This window comes from Pteropus alecto, unplaced genomic scaffold (assembly GCF_000325575.1).
Source record: "Pteropus alecto unplaced genomic scaffold, ASM32557v1 scaffold25, whole genome shotgun sequence".
Taxonomy (NCBI): Eukaryota; Metazoa; Chordata; class Mammalia; order Chiroptera; family Pteropodidae; genus Pteropus; species Pteropus alecto.
Window position 1 is genome coordinate 8444839 of NW_006441955.1, and position 14728 is coordinate 8459566.

Genomic DNA, 14728 nt, shown 5'->3' on the forward strand with positions numbered 1-14728 from the left:
GTGGTGGTGGTGATGATGGTGGTGGTGCTGGTGATGATGGTGGTGATTATGATGATGGTGGTGGTGGTGGTGGTGGTGGTGTAGTGGTGGTGGTTTTGGTAGTGGCAGCTAATATCTATTTGTGCTAAGAGCTCCACATATATCATCTTAGTCAGTTCGAACAATAACTCTAAAAGGTGGCATTATTTTTATCTTCATTTTTCAAAATAAGATAGACTTACTATAAAAATCTCATCGGGGTCACGTAGCAAATAAGTGGTGGAGCCAGATCCTCTACTCAGACAGTCTTATTCCAGAATACAGATTTTTAAGCCGAGTTTCAAGCTGAGTACTGAGTGTTTGCCTCCATGCTAGAGACTCAACATACGCTATCTCAGTTCAGTTAATGGATACTATAAGCCTCTTCTAGCAGATGAACAAATCACAACTCAAAAGAAATTATGGTTCTTGTCCAAGATTTCCCACCATTAAGTAGCTGAACTAGAATTTGAACTTATTTCAGATTCTCAGCTCTTCTCACTACATCCATTTACAACTCAGCCATAGCTTGGGGTTTGGATGGAGCAACAAATGCAGAACAGGCTGAAGCCCCACAAAATAGTTCCGCTTGTGTGACTGTCACACCTGAATAGGCTGAAGGTTTGATACATTGATCTGCAAATGGTATAAGTCATCTTTGTTTTCTAAAATAACTTCAATTTTAGGATGATGTTTGCTGTTATCCTGATGAATGGCTCTTGTCGTCGCCTCTAGTTCATTCATCAAATTTCTCAAGGCAAGGTTGAGCATGTGAACTAAAACATAGGCAAAGGGTAGAAAAAAAACCTCCTGGGGATTCTTCCCAAGGGGTCCACGCATAGTCCTCAACTTTTCTCTTTCCTGGAACATTGACTTTGCTTTTAATTCGCCAGCTTCCCAAATAGCTTTGTAAAACTGAATTCTTAGATGGGTATTAATGGTTTTGCATGGCATGACGTGTTACTATGTGCTATTGTACTGATATAAAATGTGGCAAAATATAGACTATGTTAAGTTCTTTAATCATAAAATCTATTAACAAAATGCACTCTCACTGTAGACACTGTATTAGCTTTCACTAACCATCGAAACAACTTACACGTGAACTGAGAATGATTTTGAGATAGCTTCAGAATCCATTTATGAACAGTGAAAACTATTTACCATTTTAATGGTTCTGACCACACTGTTCAGGACTAAAAAAGGCGCTTTGTGGGTACGGCCTTGCAGTCCTACACATTTATGGAAAACTAGGAAAGTATCTAAAAATTGAACACATTTGTCAAAGAGTGACCTTAGAAATCATCTCTGGGTAACAGGTGTACTTCTGTCTCCTGAGAAGGTTTGCTTCATCAGCAAATTTCTTTCGATCAAATCAGATATATTGAAATTCAAGTGCCAAAAGCCACTTCTAGTAAATGGAAGTACACATCTTTCAAAGTAGCTGCTGATGGAATCTGAAGTGGTTTGGTGGCAAACCACATGCTGCAGCACAGGTGCAAACAGCGGAGCCGCAGAAGAGAATACTACATGTCTTCGGGCTTTGAATTTCACTTTCACATTGGAAAGGGTATGGGGGCCGCTTCTGGCTAGACAAAATGGGCTACCATGATTGTACAGCTCAATCAATCTTATTTCAAGTACTGCTTATTTTTGCTTCTTAGTCTGGCTACTCAGTGAGTTTGGTTGGTGACCTCTTCAGATCTGTGGAATGTAGGCAAATGCAGACACTTAAAAGATTAAAGCATCTGGACCACGTCTCACTAAAAATCGATCAGGGTGGGCAGAATGTGTCCATCTCAGAATCAATACTTTCAGAAATGGGGTCCATGTTAAGTAGTATTGACCACGCCTCATTCTATCATTACCACTCTTTAGGACATATCATTAATAAAGTAATGTGGCCATTCCCCATTCCTCACCCTTACCCCTACCTCCCAGTATATGTCAAAGGTCATGCATCCATGAGGAAAAATAAGGTAACAGACACCAGGCAAGGAGAGATGATGCAAACATCAGAGATATGCTCAGGCAAGGAGAGATGATACAAACATCTGAGGTACACTCAAGCGAGGAGAGATGGTATAAACATCAGGGGTGTAACTTCAGAAATGAAGAACAAGCGAAAGGGAGAGCAGATAGCTTAAGGATGAAGGAGATAAAAGAACAGATACCTACCCAGACCTGCGCTATCTAGCTACCGGCCTGTGGACTTATATTATCAGCACTGGGCTCCCCACTGGGCTCCCCAAATGGATCACTGTTGGATGAGGCCTGTGACCCATCAGGCTAGAACACAAGAAGATAACACTTTTTTTTCTTTTCTTTTCAACATTTGAAAATATAAGACAGCTGAGCATACTTTCATGCAAAAATATCACTGATTATTTTAAAGCAGGCAAAAACTTCAGTTAGAGGATGCCACACCCACAAATGCAAGAATTTGTAGGAACAACTTAATGAAAGGATGTTTTTTCAGCTGCTCATTTGACCATAAAGTCCCTTAGTAACCAGTTTAGAATTTAAGCATCTGAGCCAGCATTCTTTTCTATGTAGGTTTCCTCATGCATTGCCCATTTCAGATATAGAAGTTTTGATTTTAAAGAAAAACAAATGCAGAATGAACAAATCACTTACAGCTTCTTGCTCTTCGCTTTTGCTGGGACTTTCAAAGCCCTCTTCGAAGATGTCATCTGTGGTAGGATCACTAGCATGGGATGCAGATGATTTGGATGGAGAGCTCTGTTTAGGGGCTGGGGTTGGAGCTGCACACAGACCATGCAAAGAGAGAAAACATCATAAGTGTCTGGTTGCAACCGTGTATGTCCAACAGAAACCTCAGGGCTCTAGCTATGTTTAGGTCAAATCACTGGGCTCCTCTTCCAATTCAGGTCCAAACAGTTGCACAGTTTAATATCTCCTCCGTACGAGTTTATCTTGTCCTTTCACATACTTGATGGTCAGGAAGGAGCTAGTCCTCACGGATGGGAAAGGTAGTGGTTCTGAAGGGGATGGTCCCTGGATCAGGGACATCAGCCACATCTGGGTGCTTGTTATAAATGCAAATTCTTAGACCCTAGTCCAGACCTACTGAATCAGAAAGTCTGTGTTTCTGTACCCTCAGGTTAAGAGCCACTGGACTCTAGCTTTCTTTCTTCTCTCTTAATAGCATACAATTAATTCAATAAGAATAAATAGATCAGAGGACAATGATATACACTGAGTGCCTACTATGTGTCAGACACTGTCAGAAATTTTCCAGACAGCATCTCTAACCCTCACAAAGCCTCTTTGGGGTAAGGTTATCCCAATTTTACAGATAAGGTAAGTGAAGATTGCTAAATTACTCCAGGCCACACAGTTGGCAACTGGTAGAATCAGGCTTTATATCCTGGCACATAGTAGGTAACCATGTGCTGAATAGTGCCTCAGTGATCCGAGGAAACTGATGTAGCAAATGGCGACTTCACAGCTGACACTGTATTCCTCATTCTATAAGGGTATGCATTTTCTGTCCTGACTTTCCAACATTTTCCTGGTCTCATTTGTTCCAGAGGTTTATAACAAGCCATTTGAAACTATTCTTCCTTCAAAAATTTCTAATTTGGCATAGAAAATACTAGTCATTGGCTCAGACCCAAGTGAGGGGTGGCGTGGCTCTAATTAGCAGCTGAATTTCAAATGCTATTGATAAGGCCTCCCTACTATAACTCTTCAGAATTTACAAAATCTGGCTGTTTATCAGACAGTGGGTGAATATAAAACTTGATGAGCTCCTTTTGCCTTGATGAATCTATATTTAGAATAACAATGCTGTTACTGTGTGCCAGCAAGCTAGACACTGTGCTAGGCACTTTGCATTCATTATGTTCTCTAACATAAACACTGCAAGATGGTATTGTAACTAGTTTTTTGTTTCTGTTGTTTTCTGATGAAGATATTGCAGCTCAGAGAGGTGAAGTGACTTTCTTGAAGTTAACACAGCTATGAAATAAGAGCACTGGTGTTTAATACAGGTCTGATATTGACCATTCAACTCTACTTTTCTATTCCTATTTTGAGTTTATTTTTGGTCCAACTGATCCTCCACTCAAGTCATTCTAAAGGTGATGCTGATGCATAAGAGGATAGAAAGGCTGGTTTCACTAATTTTCTTTAAAATAAAATATTAAGTTTTTTCTCTAATTTAAAAGTAAGTCTGTCTTGTTTCATTGATGATTATGAAACAAATCAGTTACACTGGGTTTAAGTGAGATAAACTATAACATCCCGATAAGTGGTAGACATTTAAATTATGAGTGTAATTTGATTCTGGATTTTGTTTGATGTGGTTTAGTGCTTACTAAAGGCTGAGAATCCCAGTTGGGCTGCCAATTCTGAGAGAAATACTGTTCATACTTATCAATCTGGGGCAATTTCACTCCCAGGGGACATTTGGCAATATCTATAGCCATTTTTAATCATTATCACTAGGGATCAGATGTGTTCTCCTGGCATTTAATGGGTAGAGGCCAGAGTAGCTGCTAAACATCCTGCAAAACACAGGATAGACTCCCACAATAAAGAATTATCTGGCCCAAAATATCAATAGTGCCCAGGCTGCAAAACCCTACTCTAAAGTACGACAGTAAATGAGTGGCTTTTGTGTTGTTTGTTTCATTCTCTGCAACCTTTCCCAAACGTTTCCCATGTGCTGGATGCTAGGCTGGCATTATGAGCAGTGCAGAAACAATTAAGATGTATTCCCTGTCCTCAAAGAACTTAAACTTCAATCTTTTATCTGTAGCTGACACATTGAGAGAGAGATATTTGTTTTCAAAAGATGCCTGCTCATTTATGCATGGCTGTCATTTATTTAACATTTCATTTTTTATTCATTATTCTTCACTGAAACTGTGAGTTGTAGTTAATAGAGATGCCCCCGCTATGTAGATCATCTGGCCTGAGTGGAAGTAGGTTGTTTATACACATCGAAGGCATTCATTTTCAGAATAGCATTCTGAGTCTGGCCGAAATGACACTATCTAATTATGTTAACATTAAATATTTTTTGATAATTCACAGTATTGGCCAAGCAGTGATCCATATCATGTGTGACAGTAATGAAAATGCCAAACTCATTGTTCCATGAGTCTTTTTTTCCCCTTATCAACTGTCAAGGCACCTTCCCTGAATAGTGCTGACCAAGCATATATGTGCTCAAGAGTATCTGGATTCTGACTGGCTGCATGGTTCTGGTTTTCCAGATGCCTTCAGTAGAAAAGTGAGCTGGGGAAAAATCACTGAATGCCGGAACTGGAAGGAGGCACACTGCCTGTCACTTATTTTACCCATGACACAGCTGAGGTTAAGAGAAGTCACATGATTATACAAAGGCACAGCTTGTGGTGAAAGAGCCAAGATTAGAAGCCTGGTCCAAGACACTCAATATGCAGTAATAATGACAATGAAAGTACTTCCGACTCTGTGAGGTATATAGTATTTTAGCACATATACCACTGAGTCCTTTTAATAACTCTTAGCCTAAAATAGATGAGGAAATTGAGGCTCACAGAAATATAGGGACTTGCACGTAGGCACAAAACTAGTTAAGTCACAAAGCTGGTGTTCAGGTTTCCAGTCCAGAGCTTCCTGCAACACCACCATTTTTTCTCTTTGACTACCCTAAGCTTTGAGTCAAAATCTGGCTTCAGCTATACCAGTTGTAGGAGGCCTTAAGTTTTTCTGCCCTAAGTTTTCTCCTGATCTTATTTTCTACTCTAGTTTTTTATCCTTCTTCCTAACAAATTTTAAATTCACATACACCGTTCATTTTATTTCAATGAGCCATATGGAAATCTCTGTGTCATAATGGAATATACATAAATGAATAAATGAATGAGCAAATGAACAGAAACTTAAGAGACAGCATGACATGGTAAAAAACAAACAAAAAAAACATAACAGGCTAGTATTCAATTCTACCACTTTGCCTATTTTTGTCTCTGAATCTCCCTTTCATTATCTGTCAAACAGGTCTACCGAAACTTGTCATAGGCATTGTTATGAGTATAAAAATAATAAAAAGCATGTAGAGAAGGTGCATATGTTATAATTGGTACCTAATATTATCAGTAGTAGTAGTAATAGAAACAAAGAGTCCTGTTGAATGTAACAGATGAGTTCTCTGACCCCGGAAACAAGGCATCGCTCTCATTGGGTTTATAAACGGCACTCACGTGAGTTGGTCGATGGCGTGGTAGAAGTCACAGGGGTCAAATTCAACTGGGAGATGTCAAAGTCATCACAGTCATCTGTATCCTGTGCCACCCCGACTTTGTTGAAGTAACTGGAGAAGGCCTCTGAGGTACAGGTGAGGGAGGGTTGGTCGGGTTTGCGGGAGGGCACGGGTGGAGGCTGGGCCATCTGGAAATCCTTAAACATTTCTTTCCCCATTTTCTGCCTGGGCTTGCCGGTCTGTGGACTTGACCTGGTGGAGTCACCCGTGGCAGGGACAGTTGCAAGGGGGGTGAGGGGACCTTGGAACATAGCGGCTGGCAAAGACATAACAGTTTGTGTGGGCATGAAGGCGGCTGGCGGAAACTGCCCGGCCACAGTTGGCCAGGGCTGCTGAGTGGCAGGGAAGAGACCCGGCTGGCCCCATGCGATGGGCTGAGCCCCCGGCATCACCTGAGCGACTGGTGGCTGAGCACCCATGGCGATCTGCTGTTGGACGAGGGGCTGCTGGCCCCAGAAGGACGGGAGGACAGTGCCCATTGCAACATAACCTGGAAGGGTGAAGAAGAGTAGTCAGGCATCTTGGGAAAGAATAATTCATGGAGTCAAGTGATTGGCAAAAAGGGTACGAAGCAGCTACTAAGTGGCAGGCTGTGTGCTAGGGGCTGGGGATGCAAAGATGACTAAGACAGAAGTTCCTGCTATCACAGAGCCTGCGTACTAGAGCAGCAGCCATGGAAATCTCCCCAAAGATATGCCTCACAAGCAGAAATGACAATGAGGTGAGGGAGCAAGCCAGGCAGATATCCAGGAGGTAATAATAAATATTGCTAGAGTTGTTACAGGTTTCTGATGTCACATGGCTTCAGGAGCCTGTGTGTCTCAGTGGAAATGGCAGAGGACTAGAAGCCAAGCATATCTGGGTTTGACTCCTGCCTCCCCGTCTTGCTAGTCCTAGGGCTTCACAAATGCTTATGCTAAGAGAAAGGCTCTTTGTTGTAAAACCGGGTTAGAACCTCTTACTGTTGAGAATCGAAGCTGTGTGCAAAGTGAATGAAAATCGGAATGTTGGAGTTTTAGTGGCCAGGGTTGAAAATCAAACAGCCACTTCTTATCAACGGGATTTGGGGAGAGCTTAGAAAGCTCTCTAAGGGTCTCCTTGTCTGTGAAATGGGGCTAAAATAAGCATTGGTGCTGACATTTAAAACTTGAAATTTGCTTACACTGCCTGTTGCCTTTGCCTATCATACAATCATGCAGTGAGCTGAACCTACTAACAGACTTAAGAATTCTGCAACTTGTTTTTCTGTTGTTTTTCTTTGATGAGGCTCAGTGGTTCTCAGTGGGAGTGCTACCACCCCTTACGGGATGATTAGGAAATCTGTGGGGTGTGTTTTGGTTGTCATGATAACTTGGGAGGAGGGGACACTACTGGCACTGAAGGGGCCAAGAGCATTGATGCTAGACATCCTTTGATGTGTGAGACCAACATGCACAGAAAAATACTATCTCACTTTCTGTTTATGATTATTCGAACATAGACAAAACTTTGAATTACATGGAAATTCAAAGTTTATTCGCACGGTTTTACTGCACTTAGTTTTCCAGGAATGTAACGACTGCGTACACTGAGGGGAGACTGTTACTTTGTTTTGTTTGGAACACCATCAACAGTTTTTCACCAATTTGGAAAATCGTGGTCCCTAACAGAAACACTTCTTGTGGTGTTTGAGCCAACATGACACTCCTGTATCGGTCTGTACCTGTGATGATTACATTTCCAAGTATACACACCTGACTACTTAGCACGTCTTCCAGTGTGGTTGTGCCTTATTGAAATACATACGTTTTTATTATAGTTTTCTCTTATTTCCTCCTTACTACTAAGCCATCATATCGATTTTTGAAAAACCGTATAGATAGGCTATATTATCTTTCATTTTATAATACTACAAATATGTTATAAAAGGGAGCACTGAACCTGACAGCATGCAGACCTGCCCATGGACCTTTTGACCATCCTGACCCTGACGTCCCTCTTGGTAAATGGATGAAAGGCTTCAGCCTCCCTCCAGCACATTTTTTGCTTTGCTTCTATTCCACCCTCCTCGATGCCACCAGAGGACTGATCTAAAATGCAAATATAGTGATTCATTGTCTTGAGTATCAGGCTCAGATGCCTTAGTTTGGCTTATGAGCCTTTGGGGGTCAGCCTCCTCCCCAACACTTCATCTTCATTTTCAATTCTTATTCCCACTGGCAACTTTTCCTGCAGCAACTGCAAACAACACTCAGTCTGCCCTCTGGTCTCTGCTGGTCCATCTGCCTAGAAAGCCATCTCCACTTCTTCATGTGGCTACCCCTTATTTGCACTTTGAGACTCAATTAGTTCCCTTCACTGGGCTTCAACAGTCCTCGTGTTCATCTTCTGCATGTCACTTGTTACACTGCCTTGTAATTGCTCGGTTACTCCATCTTTCCTCAGTAGACTAGGAAGGAGCCCTTTATTTTATATCTCTCCTCACTCTGCATCTAGCGCAGTTTTGGGCACATATTAGCTGTCCCATAAATGCTTTAGACTGCAAAAAGGCTCTATATTAAAGGTGAATGAGTCATAGTAGAACAAATGCCTTCACTGCATTTTTCCAAGTATACAATTAAACTCCAAGACCTGTAAGTGCTGTGATCTCTGATGATTTCACTGTTGGTGGCAGGTTTTTTTTTTTTTTATCCTGTCTTTTTTTTCCCCCCCACAAGGAACCAACAGATGGGCTGTGTACACTTTTCTAGAGAGAGCTATTAGCATGTCTCTCTGGCTTCATGCCATCTGCTTCAGACCAAAGTACGATATTCAAAAAAAAAAAAAAAAAAAGGCGTGCCGTTCCCCACAGTCTTCCTCTCTTTTCTGAAAACTGCACAGCCGTTAGTAGGTACATCTAAGACACACACCTGCTCAGAAGTCCCTGTAGTTTTGTTTTAATTGAAACCCGTTTAAATTAAGTTTAGCTCAAGGCGTGGCCCCGCAATGTCATCTCAGCTGCCCACGGGCTTGTCCAGAAAAGATAGCGAAGAACGCAGTATGATAACCAGACACAAGAAAAGAATGTCTCCCGATTATCAGGAAAGCTCATTAGACGGGGACCTCCATCTGTGTATGCCATGGAGTTCAGATCAATCACCTACCTCCTTGCTGTGAAGTGAGAGGAAACACCTGCATTAATGCCTTGCAGTTAGATTTTTAAAAAGTGCTGAGCTGAACGCTGTATAACCAGATGCTGGTACCTGGCGATACTCTCATTATTTGAAAAGAAAAAGAAAAACGGAAAAAGCAGACTAAAATGTAAGAAAAATAATAAAAACTAAGAGACTCCCCCAACATGTATTGAACTTGCATGGTGCCTCTTATCTACATTATTTCTTTCATTTGATAGATTATTGATTGATTGATTGATTGATTCAGAAATATTCCTTCTGGGTGCCAAGTACTGTTTTAGTCTCTAGAGATGCAATGAAGAACAAAACAGTAAAAAAAAAAAAAAAAAAAATCCTTGCCTGAGTGGAGGTTGCATTTTTAGAGAAACTCTATTTTCCTGAGGGGAAGGTAGATGCAGCTACACAGAGCATGCGTGGCAGAGCCGGGGTCCCTGACGGACAGGGTAGTAAACATTAGGTGAGTGCTTACTTATGTAAATACTGCCAGGCACTGTTTTAAATGTTTTACTACATGTATTAACTTGTGCAATCCTCAGAACAACTCTAAAAGGTGGAATTCTTATCCCTGTTTTACAGATACCTTTCCTGAGTCCCCGAAGAGATTTGGCTGAGTATTTATTACACAGCTGGTTAGTAGCAGGGTCTCCAGGCCCCTCAGACCAGCTTTGCTATGCACAGTCAAGAGGCCAAAGACCTAAATTTCATTATTTCCTTTTTAAAAAACATTTCAAGAAGGTAAAGGAAAATAAAATAGGTAGGACAAAATATATTTCTCCTACTTTAGAAATCAAAGTAATAGTGATAATAGCATTTTCTACATAGAGTATCTAAAATGTGCTAACATTTTCCAATGCACTTAACTTTCTCATTCAGTCCTCAGGATATTGTTGCAAGGTAACTATTAGTTTCAATTCAGTTACAAAGATGACGAAACTGTGCCTCCGACAGGTTAAGTAATTGGCCCAGGGGTCTAAAGCTTATAAATAAGTGGCTGAGTCAGGATTCAAACCTAGTCCATTCTATGCCTTAGTGTCCCATAGCCAGTCAGCTGTACTGCATACCCCAGCTCATTTCCCTGTTTCCCCATCACTGGCTCTACAATTAGGGACAAGTAGGTAGAGATTCAACAGCTGCAGTGATTTTAAGGCCAGTTAAGGGAGGAAAAGGGCGGAGAGTTCAATACCAACTAAAGCCCAATTTTGTTCCTCACCATATTTTAAGAAAGTAAAAACATACTAATTGAAATTAATTTTAGATTTACGTTCTAAAAATTGGAAGCGTGGAAGTGACCTACCTATTTTTATTATCAGTGTATTTTTTAGCAGAAACCAAATTTCAATGTACAGAAGTAAGGCTTGTCTGTAGTTTGAAACACAACTGGTCAACCAGCAAGACTAAGATCTAGGCCTCCAAAGCCCTCATCTGGCACAGGCCCAGAGCAGTACCTGGCATGGCTGCTTCTCATCAAACATTAGGGCTGGAACACATAGGTGATTGCATCCGGTCCCACCCTCTCACTTACGGAGGAGGGGATAGAGACTCGAAGGGGCCAGGTCATTCCTCTTCTGCCTGGAGTACTCTCAACCCCAATCTCTGTTGGCTCCCTCCCTTGCCACTTCCAATCTGGCACATCTCACCTTTGCATGAGCCCCTCCTGACTACAACCTCCATTTATACCTGCCTTCACCGGCCCCGAACCCCTATACCTGCTCTACATTTTCTTTTTGTCCATACTACTTAGCATTTTCTAACATATTATATAAGTTACTTGTTTTCATGTTGTCTGTTTCCCTAATAGAAAGTGAGCTCTCTGCGGGCAGGGGTCTGTTGTATTCCCTGACACACTCCAAGCACCTAGGATAGAGCCTGGGCACTCAGTGAATAACCATGGAATGATTGTGCCTGGAGTTCCCATCACCTGTGCCAGAATATCTTCATGGATCAAATGATGGGGGCAAAGCATAGGCATTGTGATCATAAGGCTGAAGGCTGACGAAGTGGTGCATTTTAGATAGAAAACTGTTATTCTTATTTAAAATGACATTCTATTACACTATTCTCAAGGAAATTTTAATATCCATTTTAGGTAAGGAAAACCAGTCATCACCACCATCCCATTTTAGAGATGGGTAAAACAGAATCAGCTGGGAAGCTCAGCAATTAAATAAATTTCTAAGCTATTTACGTCTAAATTGTAAGTAGATTCAGTGGCTCTCAAACTCTTATCGCTTCTTAAATCTCATAATGATCTCTGGACTCATGAGGAATAAGTGTAACTACTTCAGAACAGAGTATAAATTTTTAATTCATTTTGAATAACAACAAGGTTTATATATGGCAAGAATTTGCTTCTAACAGTAAGTAACTAAAAGTCATTATTTATAGAAAATGCAAGATTTATATTCGAAAATATTTAAACTCTATTTGCCATTTATAAGAACAAAGTAGAAGGATGAAGCCACAAACTTCAAATATGTAGTTAAAGAAAGCAAAACAGCCTTTAAGGCTCCCAAGTCTGTAAAAAGCAGAACTAATACCACCTTTGGTCATGTCTAAGTAAAGTTGGATGCCATGGAAACAAATTGCCTGTGATCCTGCCAATTTGTAACTCACCTGAGATACTGTTACTATATATATTTTGCCCTGTTGTAAAAGTAGTATATACATTTTAAAAAATATTTGGAAAACAGAATGCTTTCTAAATCACTAAAGGCCTCATCGTCCTCCCAATTCACTGTTAGTGGTTTGCTCTGTTCCTTAGGTTTCTGAGGTGAGGAACCTCCCCCCTCCTTTCATCTCCACTAAATAAGGCAGATCCCATCAATCAGTCAGGTTTCAAGAGGTCTGTGGAGAGCTGATTCATCCATCTCCTCTCTACTCACTGCCGTTTCTCCTTCTGGCTGAGATGGACAGGAAGAGCCGGACTTGCACTGATTCACACGGATATGTGCGCATCAAGCTCCCTAAAGCTATACACCTGAGCAACCTGGAATCCTGAACTTTCCAGATGAAAGACATCACTGAATCCCAGCAGGACACCGAACTTTTGTAAATATCACCCCCCCTCTCCCTATGGCAGCTTCTCAATGTCACTTGAAGAGTCACAGAAGGGAATGGTAATTCCACAGGTGTTCTGGCATACTTTGGCAGCTGGTTCAGTCAACCCTTTCTCTTTCTTGACGAATACAGGCTGAAGGAAGGGAGGCAGATGGAAGAGGGCTTACCTGAGGGTACAGCAGCAGTGCCGAAAGGTACAGAACTAAACATGTCTGCACTCGCTGGAAGTGTCTGAGATGAAGACGGGATAAAGGCATCACCTGGAGTTGCAGGAGTCTGTCAGACAGGAAGAGACAAAGGGTACGTGAAGCTCCTAGGAGATGGCTCATCAAGGATGGAAGGCAGCAGGTGCAGGAATTAAGAGTGTGTGTGTGTGTGTGTGTGTGTGTGTGTGTGTGTGTGTATGAGTGGCGGGGATTGTGTGTGCTGCAGAAGCAAGGCACATTCTAGGCCTGTTACGTGGTATGCAAGTCAGGAGCTGTTTACACAGATTATACTTACCTCTTGGGCTGCCGTGAGGATTAATGAGATCATGCATTTAAAGGTTTGATACCATTCTGAGGCATGTAGTAGGTACTCAGAAAAGGATGGCATTTGCTAGTATTGTGACTATTTAGTTTGAGCAACAACCTCTTGGAGGTGTTTTCAGACCTTTAAAAACATCTGACTTTCAGCCTTTAGACATGGTCAGTTCAAACTGACATATACCCACTCAGGAACTACTGTGCGCCCAGCTCAGGGCTTGTCATGTAATATGTGCTCAATGAACAATCATTGACTAAATGAACAAATAGTGTTTAGCAATAGGAGCAGAGGTTCCTGTATCTTGGTGCCTCCTAGAATTTTGCCTGAATCTTCACTTGTAAAAAGAAGTAAATATTTTCCAGAAGATGATAAAATAAAAAACAAAAACAAAAACAAAAAAACACCTGAGCAGCTGCAAGCTTTAAGTGCCTGGCCTATGCTAGAATTTCAGAAAGGTCCGCTGCATGAACTATTAGGTAAGATGAGGAGTATTGAAATCAAAAACATCAGTATGCAGTTTCTTTATAGAGATCTGCATCCATTTACAGAAGCCTTTTGCCTACAGAGTTTGTCTGTCAGATGCTACAATATCCTTATTTTCCCCTTAGGATAGACTGGGGCAAGCAATTAATCCTGAAACCATGGCAATCAGACAAAGCCATTTTTAGACTAGCAGCTTGTGGAAAGAATGGCCTTGTTCTGAGGATAACTAAATACCCATTTGGACTGCACTTAGGTTCGGGGCCAGAAACACGGCCATGAGATGCAGCATTAAGCACTTTTAAACACAATCAAAGCCATTCTCTTTTTCCCTATGTCACCTTGGGTGAGTCACATGTTCTGTCTGGGACTCAGTTTGCTCATCTGTAAAATGAGGGAAATAAAGTTGGAAGATCTCTTCAAGCCTTTCTAGCTCCATAGCCCTAGAGTTCTGAGATTCCAAGTACCCAGGACGCAGCTGTTCCCTCTGGGGATGGAGGAGAGAATGACGCTGGCTAGAGCTGTCCAGCTTCCCTGGAGACAGGAGCTGCTGTCCCCTCCTTCATGGCTGCTCTGGACATCAGGTGTTGGGAGCAGGACAGCTGTGCCTAGATTCCCTGGCGGCAGCTGTGGACAGCAGGGTCTCGTGCCATCTGTCCTCTGTGGTGAGGTTACAGCCTTTTCTCTGTGAGGCACATCTTGCCAATGAACCATAGCACCATCCCTTGGTTTGCACAACTGCACAGTGCCCCGAGGAGCTGCTGCTCCCAGCAGCTTCAGCTGGTGCAGCTGCGTCTGACTGCTCCCCGCCCACTTCTGGGGAGTGGGCACGGAAGAGCTGGAGAGGCCATCTAGGCTGGCTCTGTTGTTTGCAGGGTGGCCTTTGAATGCATCCAGTTCTCAAAGCGCTGGGCTTCTATTTTGCTTTGTTTTTAAATCCTTTATTTTCTTCTTTTGATTTTTAAATGAAGGCTTCCTGCAATCTCTGTCTCCTTGCAAGCAATGAGTGAGATACATACTCTGGCTGAACCTGGAGCTGATAATCCAAAGCTTCCTGAGAAGCTTAGTAAAGCCAACAGGCAGGTTGGGGTGGGGGTGAGGGTGGGGGAGAAGACGGGCAGAGGAAGGAAGGGAAGGACAGAAAGGAGTGGGGTAGAAGATGCTTCCTTTATTGGGCTGACCACCTGGCAGTGTCGGTCCTGGGTAAGGGCTGTCAAAT

General features: G+C 42.0%; 1 protein-coding gene across 5 annotated transcripts in view; it reads right to left on the reverse strand.

The window, feature by feature from the left end:
* Positions 1-14728, reverse strand: part of DAB1 (DAB1, reelin adaptor protein) — a 375105-nt gene that overhangs the window by 13146 nt on the left and 347231 nt on the right. For all 5 annotated transcript variants that reach the window (XM_006919251.3, XM_025052052.1, XM_006919253.1 and 2 more), the window contains 4 exons: positions 12672-12780; positions 6237-6785; positions 2656-2783; positions 2197-2307 (listed from right to left, as the gene is read on the reverse strand). In XM_006919251.3, the coding sequence (XP_006919313.1) occupies positions 2212-2307; positions 2656-2783; positions 6237-6785; positions 12672-12780 (882 nt within the window). In that variant the 3' untranslated portion in view covers positions 2197-2211. The remainder of the gene's footprint in view (positions 1-2196; positions 2308-2655; positions 2784-6236; positions 6786-12671; positions 12781-14728) is intronic.